Consider the following 23959-nt stretch of genomic DNA (forward strand, 5'->3'; position numbering starts at 1 on the left):
CAGAACCCATGGATCCTGTGGAAATACACCCCAGAAAGCAGAGGTGATGCAGAGCAGGTTAGAGAGTTAGCAAAAAAAAAAAATTTGCCCGTCTTAGATTTCTGTTAAGAATAAGAGGGACTGATATGCAGTGGCTAAATTGGATCCACTAAGCAGAAGGTAAAACACAACTGCGAACTATGCATGCTCCCAGGTCGGCCATGGAAGACTCCAGACTACTGTAAAAGTTACCGTCCACAAAAAAAATTAAACTGAGGGCCCTTAGATTTAGGCACTGACACTGGGAGGAAAGTACTCTTGACCTGTAGCCACTGCAATTCTGGCCCAAAGAGAACACCATACACGAAGGGAAGTTCTTCAAGGGAACGTGACCTAGCCCCCCCACAACAAAGAAGGGAGAACTCCCAAACCAAGGTTCATAAATGTCTACCTACCTGGGTCTGGGGGAATAAACTAAGCACTTGTAGCTCAGGAACAATGGTCCCCTTAAGGACAATACGAGCAAACATCCTAGGATTTAGACATGGCTCAAAACAGATAACATTAAGACAGGAGACTATAAAAAAAAAAAAAAAAAAAAAAAAAAAAAAGAGTCCTTGCTTGTCCAAGCGAAACTTCAGTGCTGGCCTCAGCTGCACAACCTGGATAAGTGCTATAAGCCTTGAGACACAGTTTCAAGGTCACTGGAAAAAGTCAAAGGTAAAGGTAGAAACAACCCTGTGACTCAAATCCAGGCCTAGAAAAAGCTACTACTCTTGCCCTAAGACGGAGACATTGTGACGCGTAGAGCCATCTAAATCAATGAACAAGTAGATAAAACACTGATCTGTCAGAAACAAAAAAGTGGCCAAACTTCAGGACACTTGAACCCAGGTGCCTGTTATGACCAGGTTTTCTGAAGAGAATAGCAAACATAAAATGGAAATTGCTCAAAAAAATTTGGCAATACTCTTCAGGTGCATGAAAGGGAGGGGTCATACTAAGCAAAAAAAACAGAAAGGAGGGCTTCCCCAGCACACTAAATTGTACCTGTAACAATACTTGAAAACTATATGGTAATAGAAATTCAGATATATTTGTTGCATGCATGCATGGCTCTTGTAGTGCTAGTTGGAGTTCCCAGGGTTGACTCCCAGGTAAGCTGGCTCTCAATTTGGGTGTATTTCTGTATGTGGCTTTACCATGAGGCCTTACAATAGACAGTTACATGGCCCAAAGTGGGCACTGTTCTCATGCAGTGTAGGGACCACCAGTATCAGAGAAGCCGTGAAGTTGGCCTGGTGGCTTACCATGTATTTGCAAATGCATGCAACAAATGTCTCTAAATTTGTACACTGGGTCATACCCAGATAGGCCCGAAGTAAAAGAAAAACCACACAGTGCTGGCCCCCCATTTGTGGTTTTCAACCCTCAGCTCATCAAGCATAGGAGAGAATGTCACACTAACATCTGTCCAGATTGGCAAAAAATACTGGACTAAACAGCAGGGCATCTAAAATGTTATCCCTAAAATTCTGGTCTCCTGGGCCACCACAGCGGCTGTATCATGGGGAGGACGTACTGCTGCATGGCGGAAAATACCACAATCACTTGGATAAGATCCCCACATGTACTGACCACTGTGGCAGCAGGCCGAGAAGGCCCCACATACATCACGCCTCACCTGTGGCCATCAGGTCTCATGTGGGTAGTGGATAATTCACGCTGGCATAAAAGAAAGGTAAAGGCACAATTAGAGACAGCCCATGAGAACATAAGAGATGGCGTCATTTGGTGAAAAACAGTCAATAATGGACAGTACTGTGACCAAAATGAAGAGCTACACCCTTATTAAGGAGGAATAGAACAGGCTCAACCTGGTCTGTCTATACCATCAGCACACTAACGAATCCAGTGTGGAAGAAAAGACCAATGATCCAATTAGTGTATACGGTTGTGACACAAGCCAAATACTGACACTGTTAAAGGTGCAGAAAAAACACACCAGACTAGGGTGGCTAAAATGAATCTGTATATAAATTGACATAATGTATTAGTATTAGGGATGTTAAGAACCCATCTGATGGGGTTCACCTTGACGTGGTGGGTGGGCAAACATCTTTGGCCAAACATGTACTAAGAACCTCCATGTTAATTGTAGAGTTTATCAGGATTATTTTGACTATCATTGTTCTTAGTACTCAAGAGTGCGCACCTGCATTCTTTGTTCCATAAAATGTCTCTCTGTCAGGAATGAAACTCAAACATTAAGTTATAGAACAGAGGTGCTGTTGCTACCGCAGGTGAGCCAGGTAAATACTCATGCGGTTTATAAGAAACAATAAAATACATGAGGAACAGCAGTCGCATAACCCAAAGAATGTAGGGCAAGTCCGCACATTATCCATTCATACATAACGAGTACAAAACATTTGTGATCCTCTATAGAGGACAAGCAGTACCATGTGACCCATAGTAGACAAATCAATATTAGACATAGGTCCAGTAAGCCTACCTGGATCCTATCTCCCAAAGTCAGAACTACCTTTACAAATTAGGACACTGGACAATGAGCTAAGAAGGATCTGAACCTGGGGCCCTGTACTGCATATATAAGTATCCATGTTACCAATGTTACCATGGACACTTACATATGCAGACAGATAGCTATCGCTGCCATGCGCACTGGAGTATCACCCACAGAATGTTAAGACCTCCGAAGTCCAGCTTCCTTTTCAAATACGCATGTTGTGCAGCATTTTACAGCAAGGGGGCAGGGCCTAATGCTGCTAATAGTCTGGCCCCACCCACATAATTTACCAGCTGCATCTCCTCTATTGTTCATTCTAGCACCCTGCACCTGTTAAAACCTGTGCAGTTCCTCTTTCCTGTCTGGGGTGTCTCTCTCTGCTCTGGTGCTTCTAGCACAAGCTGCTTAATCTCAGCAGTTTGTTGCATCAGCTGAGTTTGCTAGAAGCACCAGAGCAGAGAACACCACCCCAGACAGGAAATAGGAACTGCACAGGTTGTGACAGGTGGATGTTGCTAGAATGAAGACTATCCTCTACTGGATTCTCCCCGAGAAGAAACTACAACAGTAGGCAAGTACAGGGACATAATATTGTTATGCAGGTACACATGTGCAATTACCACAGACTGGAGTGCTGGAATGCAGAGTTATACTGCATAATAAACAGGCAGGCAGCCTGCATGTAATAAAACAGCTGTGCAATGAACACAAAGCATAAACATACATTCTATTTAGAAACCACCACAACGTATACTTAGCATTCCATTAGAGGCTGAGAAATGGAAAATCACTGAATGTAGCCTGGTGCCTGAATGCATGCACTCTCCTCCTCTATAAAGAGAAGAGCCACAAAGAGAAACCCGGCAAGATGGCACGGCCATGCTGAGCTGGTGCGCTGCCACCCTCTACAATTACGAGGGTCTTGGCGGGCACCGGAACGAAGACCCGATGAGGAGAGACGGGTGCACCACATATTACAGCCTTGGGTACTTAAAAACACTATAGACCACGGGTTGTAGGAGGGGGGAGTGTGGCTAGAGACCCATTCCACGTGTTCAATATGGCAGCCCATACCTTGTTCAAGATAGTTAATCCCTTGTTCTACCACGCCATCTTCATATGAACTATTGGCGCTTGGTGCCCTGTACTGTAAATGTATATACAATTGTATAATTGTGGAGGCACATGGACAATGCACTTATAGGAAGGTATTTTGTCTTAGAAGGCTTTCACATTTTGGCACAGATTGTTCATGGGACATTGTCACCTAGGAAGTGAGATGGTAAATATCCTGACCTAGCAAAATGTCTATTGTGAAATTACCAAGTCTTTGTTTCAAATACTTTCTTTGAAATGCACATCAGGGAGTATTCCTGCATTGTGGAAGTTACAGAAAAAGAAGGGGTCAAGATTCTGTTTAAAACAAACTTCTTTGGTTTACCTTTTAGAGAGACAGTGATTGATTTAAGGGACCCAGGGAAGGTTTTATCCTGTGATTCTATGTGTTAGAATGGGATAAAAACAGGACATGCAAGCCCTGAAGGTGTATGGATCCTCTGAACACCAAAGATGACATTTCTGTGACCTCTGTATGGCGTGATTTGTCCCAAGCACCCACCAGGGTATTTTTTAAGTCTTATGCCTTTAGACGCCTTCATCTGCTGTAACCTGTGACCAACAGAATAGCATAAAATGCTGTTCCATTCTCCGGCTGTTACGAACTGAGCCCAGTCTCCGGGCTAAAACCATCTGCCAGCTACGCTGTGCAGACTGGTCCATGGTGAGAGACCAAGGAAGGATTGTAGCAGCATGTCCACACATACCCAGGCGTACCAGCGATCAGTGTATTAACCTAGTGGTGGCAGTGAAGTACCCAGCCACTACACAGTGAGAGGACTCAGTAACAGTCGGTTAGAAGGAATCCCCAGTAGTGGAGTATTTCAAGTCAATGGGCAAAATATCTGGGATCGCCTGGTAGAACGGGGTCATCCAGTCACAAGGAGTTACTCTCTTAAAGTTATACTAGTCTAAGTGCCAGCTTGTACAACCCATGGTCCAGTGTCCTCCAGATAGGAAGAAAGAGAACAATCAGAACATTTATTCAAAGATGCAAAAATGCATGATTTAATCATCTCAGTATGGAAGCAACACACAAATAAGGGTAGGGACTTGATTACTAAAGGTAATGAGAACCTGTGCACAGTGGATAGTATCCTGTACATGACATGGGTTGCCTGGGCAGAATTTAAGGATTATATGAACCGGACCCCTAAAGGGAGCAGTACAACAATAAATCATATGGCTAATTGACATTGTACCCACTGACTACACACACGCACACACTCATTCATTTTCTTCTTCCCTATTCTCTTCTTATTTAAGTAATCGTAAGGAAAACTAAATGTCAGCTTGGTTGGAAGAGATGATAGATTTTATTACCTCAGTTGTGTACAGACCATAAAATGTAAAGACTGCATGCCATGTCCATATATACAATGTTTCTTATACATATTATATATAAAATATTTTTTAATAATAGAGGTACGATAGCAAAAAGAAAAAAAAAAAATTGAAAAAAAATCAAGGTTCCTCTAAAATATATCGTATTGCCCACTGTGCAAACTACAAAACACAATATACGAGTCATTACTAAACACAGGTAATGTACTTTAACCCTCATAGAGAGAGCAGGAACTATAATATATATTCTAATATGTTCTAAAGTCACATCAATTAAAGCACAGCTGTCGCCGACACACAGTGCAGGCAGCCATTTTGGGGACCTTCTTTAAACTACAGCTGAAGGACACATGGAGTACCTCAGTGATGTCACTGGCTCCTAGCGATAGGGCGTTTTCTCATGGGCGATGTTTCAGCCCAACAAGATGGCTGCGTCCACTGTGTGTAATTCTTATAAGAACCATCCTACATATAGCATTATCTGCTTATATTTATAAAGCAACAACATATTACGTAACCCTGTACATTGAGGGGATCATGATATAAATAACATATAATAAGATGAAATAGAAGTGTAAATGACCCTGCCTTATTGAGCTTACAATCTATGAGGCGGGGGCAATACTTGATACAAAAAGTAGCGGAATAACAATTGTGGCTGTTGGTGGGGATACATGTATACAACCCCTGTGCTAGTTCCTGTCAGTGGGTACAGTTACGGAGCTAGTTCCTTACCCACTGACTTGCTGGAGCACTGTTACTGTGCTAGTTCCTGGCTTCAGGCAGTCAGTGGCTACATCTACTGTGCTAGTTCCTGGCACCAGGAAGTCAGTGGGTACATCTACTGTGCTAGTTCCTGGCACCAGGAAGTCAGTGGGTACATCTACTGTGCTAGTTCCTGGCTCCGGGCAGTATATAGCATAACACCAGTTCCCAGCAGTTATTAATTATAGATACAATGCTAATTCCTATCACTGGGTAGCTGGTAAAACACACTCACAGAGGTAGCCCTTAGCTCTGGGCAGTTAGATGCCATTTAATACATTACAGCTGTAGTAAAATAGTTAAATCAGATTATGCCACTGTTAGATGTGTAGAGGTGATGTAATACATAGTGATTTAAATTTTTAAGACACTCATTAAAGTTGTGCTTTTGAATGGTTTTTTTTTTAAATAAAGTTAGAATTGTGTGCTTGGCCGTGTATGTCGTCTCTTGTTTGCCTTTTTATTCCATCAGTGCTCTCCCAAAGTGTCTCCATCCAGGTTAGATCACTGAACATAGCTCCAACCCCTGATAATCACTGATGATCCTCAGAATAACATATAGGGAATCTCCACTGGAACCCTTCCCTGCTGCCACAATATAGTTATATTTAACATTTTGAACAGAGCAAGAGAGAGAGAGACACCCCAGGCAGGATAGAGGAAGTGCACTGGTTGTGACAGGTGCAGGGTGCTAGAATGAAGACTAAGTATGTACTCTGTAGTTTGTTCATCAAAAGCTTATCAGCAACATTCACAAAGGGTCAATAAACCTTTGGATGTAAATTGTGTTGCTGTTTTTATGCCTAGGTTCATAATTCATATTAAGAACTACAGCTCTTAAAAACATTTCATGTTGCTGAAACCGTTTCATGTACATCAGCACATTAAAATGTTTGTCCTGAATGAGATTTCTGATGTCTAACAAGATGTATTGTTTGCGCAAAACATTTCCCACACTTAGAACAGGAAAATGGTTTCTCACCTGTGTGAGTTCTCTGATGTGTAACAAGAGCTGATTTCTGTGAAAAGCATTTCCCACACTCAGAGCATGGAAATGGTTTTTCACCTGTGTGACGTCTCTCATGTGTAACAAGCTCTGATTTCTGTTTAAAACATTTCCCACACTCAGGACATGTAAATGGCTTCTCACCTGTGTGATGTCTCTGATGTGTAACAAGCTCTGATTTCTGTATAAAACATTTCCCACACTCAGGACATGCGAATGGCTTCTCACTTGTGTGACGTCTCTGATGTGACACAAGCTGTGATTTATGTCCGAAATGTTTCCCACACTCAGAACAAGGATATGGTTTCTCAACAGTGTGACGTCTCTGATGTGTCACAAGATGTGGTTTATGTCTGAAACGTTTCCCACACTCAGAACAAGGATATGGTTTCTCACCAGTGTGAGTTGTCTGATGTACAATAAGACCTGCTTTCTGTGTGAAACATTTCTCACACTCAGAGCATGGGTACAGCTTCACACCTGTATGTATGGTCTCATGTGCAATAAGACCAGATCGCTGTGTAAAACTTTTCCCACACTTAGAACAGGAAAATGGTTTAGCACCTGTGTGACTTCGCTCATGTGTAACAAGAACAGATTTATCCGTAAAGCATTTCCCACACTCAGAACACGTAAAGGGCTTCTCGCCTGTGTGACTTCTTTGATGTGTAACAAGATGTGATCTCTGTGTAAAACATTTCCCACACTCAGAACAAGGATATGGCTTCTCCCCTGTGTGATGTCGCTGATGTGCCACAAGATGTGATTTCTGTGTAAAACATTTCCCACACTCAGAGCATGTAAATGGCTTCTCACCTGTGTGTAATTTTTGATGAGTAATAAGTTGAAATTTGTGTTTAAAACATTTGGAACACTCAGAGCATGGAAACGGCATCTCACCTGTGTGACTTCTCTGATGTACAACAACAGCTGATTTGTCTCTAAAACGTTTCCCACATTCAGAACATGGAAATGGTTTCTCACCTGTGTGACTTTTCTCATGTGTAGCAAGAATTGATTTCTCTGTAAAGCATTTTCCACACTCGGAACACGTAAATGGTTTCTCACCTGTGTGAAGTCTCTGATGTCTCACAAGCTGTGATTTATGTCTGAAATGTTTCTCACAATCAGAACATGTAAATGGTTTCTCACCTGTGTGAGTTCTCTGATGTCTAGCAAGTGCTGACTTGTGTCCGAAACATTTCTCACACTCAGGACATGAAAATGGCTTTTCACCTGTGTGGCTCCTCTGATGTATAGCAAGATAATATTTGTGTGTAAAACATTTCCCACACTCAGAACATGGAAATGGCTTCTCACCTCTGTGACTTCTCTGATGTCTATAAAGATTTGTTCTGTGTGTAAAACATTTCCCACACTCAGAACAGGAAAAGTTTACATCACCTGTATGAGCTGTGCCATGTGTAATAATATCTGAGTTATCAGAAGACCATTGCACTTGGTTTGAGGGATAAGATGCCATATCTGAACTGTGATGCACTGGATGGATATTTAGGATAATGGAGGTTTCTCCTGGGGATTTCCCTATGATGTTATCTTCCACTTTAAAATCTGGAGACAGAATTGGATGTCCTTCCGATGTATTCCTGCTTTTGCATCCACCTGCTGGAAATAAATGTATGAAATATTGAAGAACAAATTTTCATACCATTAGCGAGTTCAAGAGGTTCAGTTGTTTGATTTCAATTTGCAAATTGTGTACGCTTCAGTACAATTATAAATGTATAAATAGTAATTATGAATTTGTTCAAAAGATATAACCGCAACCACATTACTAAGCCCACTGCATAGACCCAGCCATAGGGAAGTGCAGACTGCACGGCCACATTGGACGAAAACGCAGATTCTGGTAACATTACTCAAGCACATTACCAAGCCAGAATCGTAAGACAAGAAGCCTCATTAGCCAATGATATTATCAAACCATAACACCCACTCAAGACACTGACCTCACACACACATTGGAAGCCTTGGCACTGTAGATATAGTTTAAATTAGAAGCACACCTTCAACATGGGTTTACACTACTCATAAGTTCTCCAGGAGGCCATATAGGTAGCAAAAGAAAACAGTGAAAGAAGCAGCCTCTTTGTCCCTCTGATCACCCACGGCTAGAATTACCCTATGGCTGGAGTCATGTTACTAAAAAATAATTTTGATCATCACCGTTAAATCTGTTTCCCTGCTTCTAAGGGACACGGATAACCTTGGGGTGTAGAGGGCGCTGTTGTAGGCATAGGCACAACAAACTAAACATGTTTGCAGTTGGTCTCATTCCACTCAACAACTCACTATGTCTTACTCTTCAGTTTGAATTTAACAAGCCCAGAGAAAAGATAACAAAAACACTGAAGTAAACCAAAATTCAGCTTTTCTTTTTTATCCAATCTGGGGGACACTGGTAACCTTGGGGACATTCTAAAGCTGCCACTAGTGGAGGGTATGCTCATGCGTAACAGTGCTTAAAACTGTACGTCTAAATTGTCACCAGTTTGCTACAAACTCTTTAAATGTGTAAAATTTGATAAGAGGACTAGGCGGCTGCTCAGATTAACCTGTGCCACCAACCAGCTCCCTGAACTGGTAAAATAAGCCCCAGGATGTCCAGGAACAGGGACCTGTTCTGAAACAGATGCTTGACGAATGTGAGCCGAAAGCCATCCATGCCCCAAGGCTGTGCAGTCGCTGGCAAAACTCTCCCATGAGCCTAAAAAAAAAGATCAGAAGACTATCGTTCTATTGCAACAGAGTGGATTTAGCTATATAGATATGCAAAGCCACAATCACCTACAAGAAGAAGAAAGGCTCTCCACTGCCAGAGAACAGATCCTGACCTAGAGCTGAGATAACAATGTACTGAATAAAAAGATTTCAACCACCAGAGGTTGAAACAAAAGCCTAGTTCTGTCCTGGTGAAAATGAGATACAGGGTACTATACTATAGGGCTTCCAACTCAGCCTTTCCTTTGGTAATACAGATGTTCAACCAAACAGCAACTTCCAGGAGAGGAACTAAAAATGTAGAGTCACTAGGCTGGAAAAGAGGAATTTGCTGTGTGATCAAAGGAAGGTCATAGTAACAACCAAGTTATCTGAACACCAACAGAGTCCACTAACCTGTACAGATTGTTTTTCAATATTCTTGGCCTGGTTGAAACCCTAACAGCCAAGGCATAGTGTTATGGCTAAAGATACAACAGGCCGTTCAACCACAAAACAGCCATTTCAACACATTTGAATACCTGCTAAGGCCTGGCCTCACACAGTACTAACCTACTACTAGCACTAGCCACCAACGCCAGGAGAGGAGACTGATCCACAGGATGGAGGAAAACAGCCAAGGTGCTGCATTATATACAGACTGAATTCACTGAGTAAGAAAAAGTAGGATACGTTTGCTGGGGAGCTTGCACAAAGGTGCTACTCCTTGCCTGTCCCGGCCACGTCCCCCAAGCCTGTCACCAATTTTAAGATCTGCTTCACCCACTAGGCTGCATACTAATTCGAACAGGATGTTACGTGGATCCCTTTGTATGAACCACGCAGGAGCATCTGGTCCTTAACTGCCACCGGTAAAAGTAGCTGGGAATGTAAACCAGGATCACATAACACTGAGGTCAGCGCTAAACCATAGCCATTGGGAGATCGACAAAGACAAGACCCAACATAATAGAATTGGACAGAAAATGGAAGCACACAACACAGGTGGACAGTACCACGTCAGACTAGAGCAGCTACTGAAGTTTGCACTCCACATAATAAGGAGAGAGAGGACAGTCTCAGGCACCATATAGCCATAAAGGCAACACTCAACCTATTGCAAAAGAAAGAAATACACACACAACCTATGTCTGGTAGAGTATTGTGACATAACGTGAGCCAGTACTAAATGTGGATGATGTATCGTGGCTTAACAAGAGCCAGGAATCAAACATCTGTTATATTTGAGACAAACAGTACTCAAACCAAACAAGTAGAGAGCAGCAAGATGGCACCGAAGGCCCTGCTCCGTATGACAGCGAACCTCATCGAGAGTGACAGGGCTGCGCTTCCTACACCTGCCGCAGCAACCAGAACCATGGTCAAAGGTGCCAGCAATAGGCAACAGGTGCATGGAGGTCACCAAAAACACCAGTGATCAGGTACACCTGCTCCATGATCCAGAAGAGACACGGGGGCGGCGGACAGGGCACTCTAGAGTGCTGTAGTAGCACCTACAGCAAAAATACAAAGCCGCTGAGAAACATGCCCACTCCAGCAAAGGTAATAACTGAAGATAGTAGATTGCCTAGTAGGATGTAGAGGAGAAAAAGACAAAGTATGACTGAGGTGCCTACTCTTACAACAGCTCCTTCTATCCCAAGGTTACCAGCATCCCCCAGATGGGATGAAAGAGAAAAGTAGGCTGAATATTTGGTGTAGACAAGCACTGAAAAGAAGTAGAACAGCAGGACAGAGGGGTAGGGCAAATTAGAAAAGAGCCTCTCTCATATCCGCTTTTCAAGCTAATTTCACTTGGGTATTTTAGCTCTTCATCGCTTTCCTACGGCTTCTATCCTGGCTAATGGGGCGACTTTCTCTGTGTTCAGTATCTACAATGGATCTAGTCAGGACTGCCCTCTCTCCCATCCCATCCCATTTAAGCCTTTGTTCTAATCTCAGGCATTATAACTGGCAAGCACAGGCACAAAGCCTCCCTATATGCTGATATTCTCCCCACACTCCCCTCCCCTCAAACATCTCTCCCACCACAGAATCAGAACTTGATACCTATGGCTCCCTCTTAGGCTATACATTTAACACTCACACAACTGAGGTTCTGGATTTCCATCTGACCCCTATGGATAAATTTGCTTTAGAATCACACTTCCGCTTTATCACCAGCTCTATCGGGCAAACTATCCCCCACCTTCTTTCCACTATCCAACAGGTTTTATCATCCTGGAACACACAAGTCATCTCCTGGATCGGACGAATGAATGCCATCGATATGATCATCCCACGTCTTCTTTACTTTTCCAGGCTCTACCTCTTCGAATCCCCCACAGATTTTTGCACTTCTCTAACATATTGCCTCGGTCTTCTTTTGGGTCAACATAAGCCCTTAGAGTTCATCTTACAATTCTACAAACATCACCCCGTGGTGGGGAGCTGGGACTGCCCAACTTTAATACATACTACCTTGCAGCTGGCCAGTATGCCCAATGGAATATACCATCCCTCCCAAAGGTATGGGTCACTATGGAAGCGGATAGTATTTGTATACCCTATACTCTCCTTTCTCTCTGGCTGTAAAGACCCACCCTGTAATAGCATTTTCTTTATCTGTTTAGGACAGAACCAATACAGCTCATGACCTGGCTCCTGATACTTCTCCACTTATTTTTAGGAACCCTACATATGCCCCAGGGCTTAAGCCATCATTCACTTCCTTCTAGTTGGGCGATGCTGTCAACGACCTCACTTGCTCTTGAGGGCCACGTTTCTAGGGGCCTTCAAGCAGTGGCGGGCCTGTTTTTTTTTTTAACTTGGGGTATAATTGTTTTTAATATGTTGGGGGGGGGGGGGGGAATTGGCAAATGTTGGTGAAAACATTCACTAAAATGTGGGGATTGTAGGCAGCATATCATAACGTTTCCCTGTCATTCGCCTCTTACTCTTTTCAATGCTCTGGTTCACTACATCTTTTCTGTCCCCAGGCTACGCCCCCCCTCCCACCGACCTGTTTTTCTCACCTCTTACCTGAATATAGAAAAAGCCTGGGTCATTGATCTTTTAGATTGTTCTAGATTAATACTGCAGATGCAGATTCTCTAATTGTTGTGTTTGTCATTTTTAATACATTATAAGTCACTCAACAAGTTGTTGTTTTGTGACCTTAGAAGTAAATATAAGCGGAAATAAATAAAAAAAGAGCAACACAGAATGACGACAGCAGAGATGTCAATCTTCGTCCTGTAAGAGAATCAGCAGACTGGTGATCTCTTAGCTGTAGAGCACAAATATATATGAGAGGTGGAGAACAAGAGTCTAATAGGGGTTTAATGGCTCCTGATATATAAGATACACCAGAGAGTGTGGGGAGGAGACTGGTCAGATCTCTGGGCTGGTAACACGCAGTGACATGATGTGAGGAGGAGAGCAGGAGTATAATAGGGGCTGATGGCTCCTGATGTATGAGGTACACCAGAGAGTGTGGGGAGGAGATTGGTCACATCTCTGCGCTGGTAACATGATGTGGGCTGATGGCACCTGATGTATGAGATACACCAGAGAGTGTGGGGAGGAGACTGGTCAGATCTCTGGGCTGGTAAAACACAGTGACATGATGTGAGGAGGAGAGCAGGAGTATAATAGAGGCTGATGGCACCTGATGTATGAGATACACCAGAGAGTGTGGGGAGGAGACTGGTCAGATCTCTGGGCTGGTAACACACAGTGACATGATATGAGGAGGAGAACAGGAGTATAATAGGGGCTGATGTTCACTGACTTCCCCTTTGGGCAGATACATTGCACTTCTTAGTTTTTTACAAGAGATTTTTGTAGAAACTGAACAAGTAGAGTATGTGACTGTTCTGTAATAAGTGATTATTACTCACCTGTGCTGATATCTGTGGGGATTTCCTCCTCCTTACACTGCTGGTCACCTGTCAAAAACGTCTGGTCTTCTCCTTTCTTATCCTCTACCTTAATATCAGCTAGATCATCACCCTAATTAACCCATAAAACAAAAACACTTTAAAAATGTCTGACTTTACATATACTATACTATATATGTATACCGTATAACAGTTTATAAGACACACACAGTTTCTCTTCTAGATCATATAATCAAAAGTCACTGTGGTATATCAGTATTTGCCAAGACCCCAAATCCCATCTTACCTGATGATCCTGTGAGGTCCTGTGATTCTCCTCTATACAATCCTGGGAATAATGAGGATGGCGACATCTCTCTGGGGTATCTCTGTTACTGGGTCCATCTGCAGGAGACACACAGTCACTGCGTACATTGTGTATATATGTGTATATATATATGTATGTGTGTGTGTGTGTGTGTGTGTGTGTGTGTGTGTGTGTGTGTGTGTGTGTGTGTGATTACCAGATGATGTGTACGTGTCTTATCTCCCCCATACAGTCCTAAACACACAATTTAGGGCAGTATGAGGCGCAGGGAGTCCTGTCTTTGAAACAATGTGTCCATTTAGTAGTTATTACAATGACTAGTGTACAGGGAAGATCATAAGTAATGTCACGTTGGGTCTCGTTTCATTAATCAGTGATTAAAACACTATGGTGACGTCCCTTGTACTGATGTATTAGATACACCAGAGAGTGTGGGGAGGAGACTGGTCAGATTTCTGGGCTGGTAACACACAGTGACATGATGTGAGGGGGAGAGCAGGAGTATAATAGGGGCTGATGGCTCCTGAAGTATGAGATACACCAGAGAGTGTGGGGAGGAGACTGGTCAGATCTCTGGGCTGGTAACACACAGTGACATGATGTGAGGGGGAGAGCAGAAGTATAATAGGAGCTGATAGCTCCTGAAGTATGAGATACACCAGAGAGTGTGGGGAGGAGATTGGTCAGATCTCTGGGCTGGTAACACACAGTGACATGATGTGAGGGGGAGAGCAAGAGTATAATAGGGGCTGATGTTCCTGACTTCCCCACTGGGCAGATACATTGTCCACATTAGTTCGTACTGACAGAGCAGGGTGCAGAATAAGAGGCTGCTGTAGTGACAGAACAAGGAGAATATGGGACTTTGTTCTGTAATAAGTGATTATTACTCACCTGTGCTGATATCTGTAGGGATTTTTTCCTCCTTACACTGCTGATCACCCCTCACATATGTCTCTTCATCTACCTTCATAGCTTTTACCTTAATATCAATTAGGTCATCACCCTAATTAACCCACAAAACAATAAAACAATGCTTTAATAATGTCTGAGATCATTGAAATTAAACCGTAGAATCATATAGTGAAAAGTCACTAATCCCATCTACCTGATCCTCCTGTGGGGTCCTGTGATTCTTCTCTGTACAATCCTTAGAATAAAGAGGACGGGGACATCTCTCTGGGGTATCTCTGTTACTGGATTCATCTGTAGGAGACACACAGTGACTGAGTACATTGTATGTATGTGATTATCAGATAATGTGTATCTAGGAGGCCCTCAAAACTGCTCTCTACTTTACAATAAATTGAAATTTACAATAAATTGAAGTTTTCTCTTACCCAGTGATGTGAGGAGCCGGTGATTCATCAACACGCCGTTGTACAGACCCCTGTGTTCCTCTATATACTTCCCCTCCTGCATGGAGAGATAGACAGCGACATTCTGACACCTTATAGGAACCTGACACACACAATGATACAGTCATCACCCAGACACATCCCCTAGTGTTACTATATAATGTCCCATTCCCAGCAGTCACCTCTCCAGTCATCACCCAGACACATCCCCTGGTGTTACTGTATAATGTCCCACTCCCAGCAGTCACCTCTCCAGTCATCACCCAGACACATCCCCTGGTGTTACTGTATAATATCCCATTCCCAGCAGTCACCTCTCCAGTCATCACCCAGACACATCCCCCGATGTTACTGTATAATGTCCCATTCCCAGCAGTCACCTCTCCAGTCATCACCCAGACACATCCCCCGGTGTTCCTGTATAATGTGCCATTCCCAGCAGTCACCTCTCCAGTCATCACCCAGACACATCCCCCGGTGTTACTGTATAATGTCCCATTCCCAGCAGTCACCTCTCCAGTCATCACCCAGACACATCCCCCGGTGTTACTGTATAATGTCCCATTCCCAGCAGTCACCTCTCCAGTCATCACCCAGACACATCCCCCGGTGTTACTGTATAATGTCCCATTCCCAGCAGTCATCTCTCCAGTCATCACCCAGACACGTCCCCCGGTGTTACTGTATAATGTCCCATTCCCAGCAGTCACCTCTCCAGTCATCACCCAGACACGTCCCCTGGTGTTACTGTATAATGTCCAATTCCCAGCAGTCACCTCTCCAGTCATCACCCAGACACATCCCCTGGTGTTACTGTATAATGTCCCATTCCCAGCAGTCACCTCTCCAGTCATCACCCAGACACATCCCCTGGTGTTACTGTATAATGTCCCATTCCCAGCAGTCACCTCTCCAGTCAGCAGATGAATGACCTTGTTGGTAGTTCAAGGAACTTGTGTTTCTGTCCAGTGTCAGTGAGTGAGGTGGAGGCACCGTGATGGGGCTTCTGGGTCCTGCACAATCCTCCTGATACACACTGACGGCTACTGGGAGTCACACACTCACCGGATGTCTTCTTCACTACAGTGTAACCCTGTGTAATGAGAGACATAAATTAAAATCCACCAATATGATGATCTTTTTAGTTAATTGTGCTTACTATACAAGAAAGTTGTATTATACAAATACAACCCTTTCCATATATATATATATATATATATATATATATGTATATATATATATATATATGAGAGGGGAGAGTATATAGCACCTCTACTGCATGCTGTGAGCAATATAATATATCCCAGCACATGTGAGGTCCTTGGGACTGATATTATATGAGAGCAGCTACCTGCTGCCCAGTTACAGCTGTGCTGATGAGAAGACGGAGGTAGCTTTCCCACTAGAATGTATTAGCGTGTCGCTGCATCCTGACAGATTTCAAAAGGGCAGAATGTGCCCTGCCTTTTTGGCGGTGCCACACTGTGCCGTCCCCACCTGCGGGCCGCAGTGCAGTGTAGCGATCAATGCCAGTGAATAGATGCTGGGTGCATGCGCCAGGCTTCTATTCACAGAGAAGGGAGAGCTTGGGGGCAGCCCGGCATTTCCGTAAGTGCCAGGCACTTCGTCTCCCAAACGCCACAGCCTGTCAATCAGGCTGAGGCTAGGAGGCACTGCGAACGGACTCGCAGATGGAGGGCTGCACACATCTTGTACTTGCGAAGTCCTTTAGCGATTGACGTGAGCTAACCATCAGTTTAACATACATCTCTGAATTAGGCCCATAAGCCGGGGCACGGACCCGGGTTGCAAGTCCCGGGAATAATTCTGGTCAATTGGTGGGTTACAGATCCGGGACAGTTACTTTGTGTCTGTTCTTTTCACACATAGCCAATACCTGGGTCTATAAACGAGCACAGGAAAAACCCCAGGTTTTTGGCTTATGTAGGAATGGGTATAATTAATAGAAGTTGTGAAATGTAACTCTGTGACTGCCTATAACAGCCTTCTACACTGTTTTTATGGTCAATTTCACCGTGATGTCTGCAAATTATTAAAGCACCAGCTCACAGTGCAAAGCTTGCAGTGAACTGAATCAGGTCCAAAGTACAAAGCAGAGAGATTCTACTGTCTATTTAGCATGGACCGGCATTTAACCGCACTGGGTGCAAGCCATCTACGGTTAGTACCCATCGATGGACAACCCTGCTGTGTGAATTGGCAAGCGGCGGGCCAATCAAGGAAAGGGGCGGTGTAAAGCTCCGTTCCCCCTGAGTTGAGGGAAAAATAAAAAACATTTGTTGCCTCTAAAACACTGCTGGTCATCCCTACTTAGTACATAAAGAAACTCTGACAGACAGCCTAAGGCCAGTGAGTTACCGCAAGGGATAGACATCGAAGGTGTCATTATGGATGGTGCAACTGGGGCTTTGCATCGATGGCATGAAACCCCTGACATGCCCGTAAATGGTTTCACACCATTGATGGGCATTCCTAGTGTGGGCGGTGGGACAATTTAAAAGGGTGGGGGGAGGACTAACCGATTAGTCCATCAGAAGTGGGCGCTAAGCTCTGTACCCCTATGCCAGAGAGGAAAATAGAAAGAAAGCATCGCCGTCTGCTCTGCCATCGATGGCTAAACCATCAACCACTGGTGCTCTACCATCGAAGTTACAGCCTTAAAAAGTCAGAGAATGACAATTCCCTCATAGGGCGGAATTCAATTCTCTCCAGCCCCTATCGCGCCCGACGGAGCTATTCTATTCTTGCCCCTGTCGGGCGCGATCAGCTGCCAAGCGCTACATTTCAGCTCGCAGCCCCTGGGGGATGAGAGCTGAAATGTGCGAAAAGTGACATGTTTGGGCGCCCAAACATCACTTTTCGCGATCGCGCCCAGCACTTTGGTCGAGTTTAGCTGCTTTACGCAGCTAAACCTGACCTCTATGGGCGCGATCAGCGTGAAATTCTGGCACAATTGAATAGTGGCCCGCGAACTCCTGTCACTTTAGACAGGAGATGCGGGCCGCGAAATCAATTGAATTCCGCCCATAATTTGATGATAAACATGGAAAAAACCTTTACAGTCTGGGAAAAAGTTCAGAACATGGGGTACACTAACCTAACAAATGCAATCACCTCATATAACCTAAGTAACCTTTTACTGTGTGTGTATGTGTGTAAAGTGTTAGTGTGCACCATGTTCTGAACTTTAGCCCAGTCTGCCCCTCCTGTTTACACGACACTAGTCTGCTCCATCTGCATTACGTAGAAGCGCCCCCAATACAGCTCTCCTTATACATATAGCACGGTTACCATGGAGAATGCACCATGTGATGTATAATAATATAATCACCTGCGGTCAGACACAACAATTGCTGCCTCCTGTCTGCTTCTTCACAGTGGACGAGACGCAGGCGGCAGCCCCAACATAGAGCCTGTGATCACAGGAAATCTTACTGTAGCCTCCTCTGCTCCTTGTACAATGCAGGGGGAAGGGATTATGCAGGGACACACAACAGGCCGGAAGTATAGTGGAACGCACACACCGCGAATATCATGAAACGCACAGAACGGAAGTATAATATAATGTAAGGTGGAACGCACACACCGAAAATATATCATGGTAAAGTATTCTATAAAGTAAGGTGGAAAGCACAGCCGCTAAACCAATAACCTTTAATGGCGGCAGCTGACTGTGCTCAGAGGAGGCGGTGACTGGCGCCAGCCTGGTTTGGTTATATTTCTGACGGCAGCACAGACCCATCTCCAGCTCTTCTCACTCTCATTTCTCCCGCCGCCGCCTCCGCCTCCTCCTCCTCATGTTTCCCACAGCTCCCCGGCTCCTGGCCCAGCTACAGCCTCATAATGCCCTCTTCCTGCCTGTGCCCATTTCATAGCCTTAAAGCGCTCACCTAGTGGCCTAATAATGATCTCCTGATATCCTCCAGTGCCCACTGTAGTCTTTACAGCCTCACTGTTTCCCCCTCATAGTGCCCCTGCATAATGCTTGCCTTATATATTTTTACTACCTGCCCCTTAATGCCCCCTGCATAATGCCTGCCTTATACATTCATACTGCTCACCCCATAATACCCCCTGCATAATGCCTGCCTTATACATTCATTCTGCTCACCCCATAATACCCGCTTTATACATTCATACTGCTCACCCCATAGTGCCCCCTGCATAATGCCTTCCTTATACTGCCTCACAGCAATGAGGCATGGGTTCGATTCCCACCACGGCCCTAACTGTATGGAGTTTGTATATTCTCCCTGTGCTTGCGTGGGTTTCCTCCCACATTCCAAAAGTATACTGGTAGGTTAATTGACTCCCTACAAAAAATTAACCCTAGTGTGTATGTGTGTGTGCATGTGGTAGGGAATATAGATTGTAAACTCTTCTGTGGTAGGGACTGATGTGACTGGCCAAATATTCTCTGTAAAGCGCTGCGGAATATGTGTGCGCTATATAAATAACTGGTAATAAATAAAATAAATACATTCATACTGCTCACCCCATAGCCCTCCCTGCGTAATGCCTGCCTTATACATTCATACTGCTCACCCCATAGTGCCCCCTGCATACTGCCTGCCTTATACATTCATACTGCTCACCCCATAGTGCCCCCTGCATAATGCCTGCCTTATACATACATACTGCTCACCCCATATAGCCCCCCCTGCATAATGCCTGCCTTGTATATACATACTGCTCACACCATATAGCCCCCCCTGCATAATGCCTGCCTTGTATATACATACTGCTCACCCCATAGTACCCCCTGCATAATGCCTTATACATTCATACTGCTCACCTCATAGTGCCCCCTGCAAAAATTCCTGCCTTATAAATTATTTCCCCTACTTCCTGTTTTCCTTTACCCATGTCTTACCCCTGTGCTCCCTGTTCTTCTCTCCTCAACCACCCCTCTACTTCCTGTACTCCTTTTCTGATGTTTTACCCCTGTGCTCCCTACCACCCTTATACTACCTGTTCTTGTTCCCCCATGTCTTACTCCTGTTCTGCATTCTTCTCTCCCCTGCCACCCCTATACTACCTGTTCCCACATCTTACTCCTGTGCTTCCTGTTCTTCTCTCTCCTACCTCCCTCCACTTCCTCTTCTCCTTTCCCCATGATTTACAACTCTGCATCTTGTTCCTTTCTCCTCTACCACCCCTCTACATCTTGTTCTGCATTTCTTTTGTGTTTACAACTACTGCTCAGTACATGGGGTAAAATAATAACTAAAATTGATATTTATCCTAAACCACTGTTGGCTAACCTTGACACTCCAGCTGTTATGGAACTACATAACCCAGCATGCACTGCTACAGTTTTGCTATTAGGGCATGCTAAAACTGTGGCAGGGCATGCTGGGATATATAGTTCCACAACAGCTGGAGTGTCAAGGTTAGCAAACACTGTCCTAAACTGAGTGGGTATGGGGGAGATAATTATTAGTTAGGAGGAGAGAAAATTAGATAGACAATGGTGCACAATCTGCCTAGGCTCGGGGAGCCATAGATGACGTCGCAGCAGTATGGGGATCCCCCCATTATGCCTAAAAATAGCCCCATGCCATTTGATACTTGGACTTGCATTCCCAGAAATATGGCCCTCCCAAATGCATGTGAGCCCCATCCCCAATGTCCGGCCCCAGATGAGACGACTTAAGACAGCAAATATTAACAAACGGAGAATGGACGCCATCATGTGGATCGTAGGAAGTATGTACTACAAAATGAAGGAAACATTTGAAAGGCTCTATAAGACTTTGTATAGTGGGGACACACAATTGTGTACTTTGGATCTATACTGAACAAATACATAGGAGAATAAAAGTGGAAATTAAATTAACAAATAAAAGGTGAGCTTTATAATATCTAATGCCCTATATAAAAGTAAATGTCATGTGCACTATTAGTTTTCCTTCTTTTTGGAATATATTCATCCCATAATCCTCTCCTCTCTGGGTACCATGATAGTATCAGTGCCTCAGTCTTCTCATCAGCACAGCTGTAACCGGGCAGCAGGGAGCCGCTCTCATACATAGTATCAGTGCCTCAGTCTTCTCATCAGCTCAGCTGTAACCGGGCAGCAGGGAGCCGCTCTCATATATAGTATCAGTGCCTCAGTCTTCTCATCAGCACAGCTGTAACCAGGCAGCAGGGAGCCGCTCTCATATATAGTGTCAGTGCCTCAATCTTCTCATCAGCACAGCTGTAACCGGGCAGCAGGGAGCCGCTCTCATATATAGTATCAGTGCCTCAGTCTTCTCATCAGCACAGCTGTAACCAGGCAGCAGGGAGCCACTCTCATATATAGTATCAGTGCCTCAGTCTTCTCATCAGCACAGCTGTAACCAGGCAGCAGGGAGCCGCTCTCATACATAGTATCAGTGCCTCAGTCTTCTCATCAGCTCAGCTGTAACCGGGCAGCAGGGAGCCGCTCTCATATATAGTATCAGTGCCTCAGTCTTCTCATCAGCACAGCTGTAACCAGGCAGCAGGGAGCCGCTCTCATATATAGTATCAGTGCCTCAATCTTCTCATCAGCACAGCTGTAACCGGGCAGCAGGGAGCCGCTCTCATATATAGTATCAGTGCCTCAGTCTTCTCATCAGCACAGCTGTAACCAGGCAGCAGGGAGCCGCTCTCATACATAGTATCAGTGCCTCAGTCTTCTCATCAGCTCAGCTGTAACCGGGCAGCAGGGAGCCGCTCTCATATATAGTATCAGTGCCTCAGTCTTCTCATCAGCACAGCTGTAACCAGGCAGCAGGGAGCCGCTCTCATATATAGTATCAGTGCCTCAATCTTCTCATCAGCACAGCTGTAACCGGGCAGCAGGGAGCCGCTCTCCTATATAGTATCAGTGCCTCAGTCTTCTCATCAGCACAGCTGTAACCGGGCAGCAGGGAGCCGCTCTCATATATAGTATCAGTGCCTCAGTCTTCTCATCAGCACAGCTGTAACCAGGCAGCAGGGAGCCACTCTCATATATAGTATCAGTGCCTCAGTCTTCTCATCAGCACAGCTGTAACCAGGCAGCAGGGAGCCGCTCTCATACATAGTATCAGTGCCTCAGTCTTCTCATCAGCTCAGCTGTAACCGGGCAGCAGGGAGCCGCTCTCATATATAGTATCAGTGCCTCAGTCTTCTCATCAGCACAGCTGTAACCAGGCAGCAGGGAGCCACTCTCATATATAGTATCAGTGCCTCAGTCTTCTCATCAGCACAGCTGTAACCGGGCAGCAGGGAGCCGCTCTCATATATAGTATCAGTGCCTCAGTCTTCTCATCAGCACAGCTGTAACCAGGCAGCAGGGAGCCACTCTCATATATAGTATCAGTGCCTCAGTCTTCTCATCAGCACAGCTGTAACCAGGCAGCAGGGAGCCGCTCTCATACATAGTATCAGTGCCTCAGTCTTCTCATCAGCTCAGCTGTAACCGGGCAGCAGGGAGCCGCTCTCATATATAGTATCAGTGCCTCAGTCTTCTCATCAGCACAGCTGTAACCAGGCAGCAGGGAGCCACTCTCATATATAGTATCAGTGCCTCAGTCTTCTCATCAGCACAGCTGTAACCGGGCAGCAGGGAGCCGCTCTCATATATATAGTAACAGTGCCTCAGTCTTCTCATCAGCACAGCTGTAACCGGGCAGCAGGGAGCCGCTCTCATATATATAGTATCAGTGCCTCAGTCTTCTCATCAGCACAGCTGTAACCGGGCAGCAGGGAGCCGCTCTCATATATAGTATCAGTGCCTCAGTCTTCTCATCAGCACAGCTGTAACCAGGCAGCAGGGAGCCACTCTCATATATATATAGTAACAGTGCCTCAGTCTTCTCATCAGCACAGCTGTAACCGGGCAGCAGGGAGCCGCTCTCATATATATAGTATCAGTGCCTCAGTCTTCTCATCAGCACAGCTGTAACCGGGCAGCAGGGAGCCGCTCTCATATATAGTATCAGTGCCTCAGTCTTCTCATCAGCACAGCTGTAACCGGGCAGCAGGGAGCCGCTCTCATATATAGTATCAGTGCCTCAGTCTTCTCATCAGCACAGCTGTAACCGGGCAGCAGGAAGCCGCTCTCATACAGTCAGGTCCATAAATATTGGGACATTGACAGAATATTCATATTTTTGCCTCTATTCACCACCACAATGGCTTTGAAATGAAACAAACAAGATGTGATTTAACTGCAGACTTTCAGATTTAATTTGAGGGTAATTACATCCAAATCAAGTGAACAGTGTAGGAATTACAACGGTTTCTATATGTGCCTCCCACTTTTTAAGGGGCCAAAAGTAATGGGACAAACTAAACAATCCTAAATCTAACTTTCGCTTTTTAATACTTTGTTGCAAATCCTTTGCAGGCAATTACAGCGTGAAGTCTGGAACGCATAGACATCACCAGACGTTGGGTTTTATCCCTGGTGATGCTCTGCCAGGCCTCTACTGCAAATGTATTCAGTTCCTGCTTGTTCTTGGGGCATTTTCCCTTCAGTTTTGTCTTCATCAAGTGAAATGCATGCTCAATCGGATTCAGGTCAGGGGATTGACTTGGCCATTGCATAACGTTCCACTTTTTAGCCTTAAAAAACTCTTTGGTTGCTTTTGCAGTATGCTTCGGGTCATTGTCCATCTGCACTGTGAAGCGCTGTCCAATGAGTTCTGAAGTATTTGACTGAATATGTGCATATAATATTGGCCGAAACACTTCAGAATTTATTCTGCTGCTTTTGTCAGCAGTCACATCATCAATAAATACAAGGGAACCAGTTCCATTGGCAGCCATACATGCCCACGCCATGACACTACCACCACCATGCTTCACTGATGAGGTGGTATGTTTTGGATCATGAGCAGTTCCTTTCCTTCTCTTCCCATCACTCTGGTACAAGTTGATCTTTGTCTCATCTGT

General features: G+C 44.7%; 1 protein-coding gene across 2 annotated transcripts in view; it reads right to left on the reverse strand.

The window, feature by feature from the left end:
• Positions 1–4951: 4951 nt before the first annotated feature.
• Positions 4952–23959, reverse strand: part of LOC148508063 (uncharacterized) — a 44208-nt gene continuing 25200 nt past the window's right edge. The window contains exons 1-6 of one of the 2 annotated variants that reach the window (XM_088445196.1): positions 15011–15107; positions 14779–14876; positions 14565–14676; positions 13650–13747; positions 13364–13475; positions 4952–8366 (exon numbers count right to left, since the gene is read on the reverse strand). In XM_088445196.1, the coding sequence (XP_088301322.1) occupies positions 6619–8366; positions 13364–13475; positions 13650–13747; positions 14565–14676; positions 14779–14876; positions 15011–15092 (2250 nt within the window). In that variant the 5' untranslated portion in view covers positions 15093–15107 and the 3' untranslated portion in view covers positions 4952–6618. Of the gene's footprint in view, positions 8367–13363; positions 13476–13649; positions 13748–14564; positions 14677–14778; positions 14877–15010; positions 15108–23959 lie in introns of those variants that run through there. The other variant, XM_088445197.1, reaches the window with a different exon arrangement.

The sequence above is a fragment of the Taudactylus pleione genome, unplaced genomic scaffold (assembly GCF_031769625.1).
Source record: "Taudactylus pleione unplaced genomic scaffold, aTauple2 ptg000377l, whole genome shotgun sequence".
Lineage (NCBI taxonomy): Eukaryota > Metazoa > Chordata > Amphibia > Anura > Myobatrachidae > Taudactylus > Taudactylus pleione.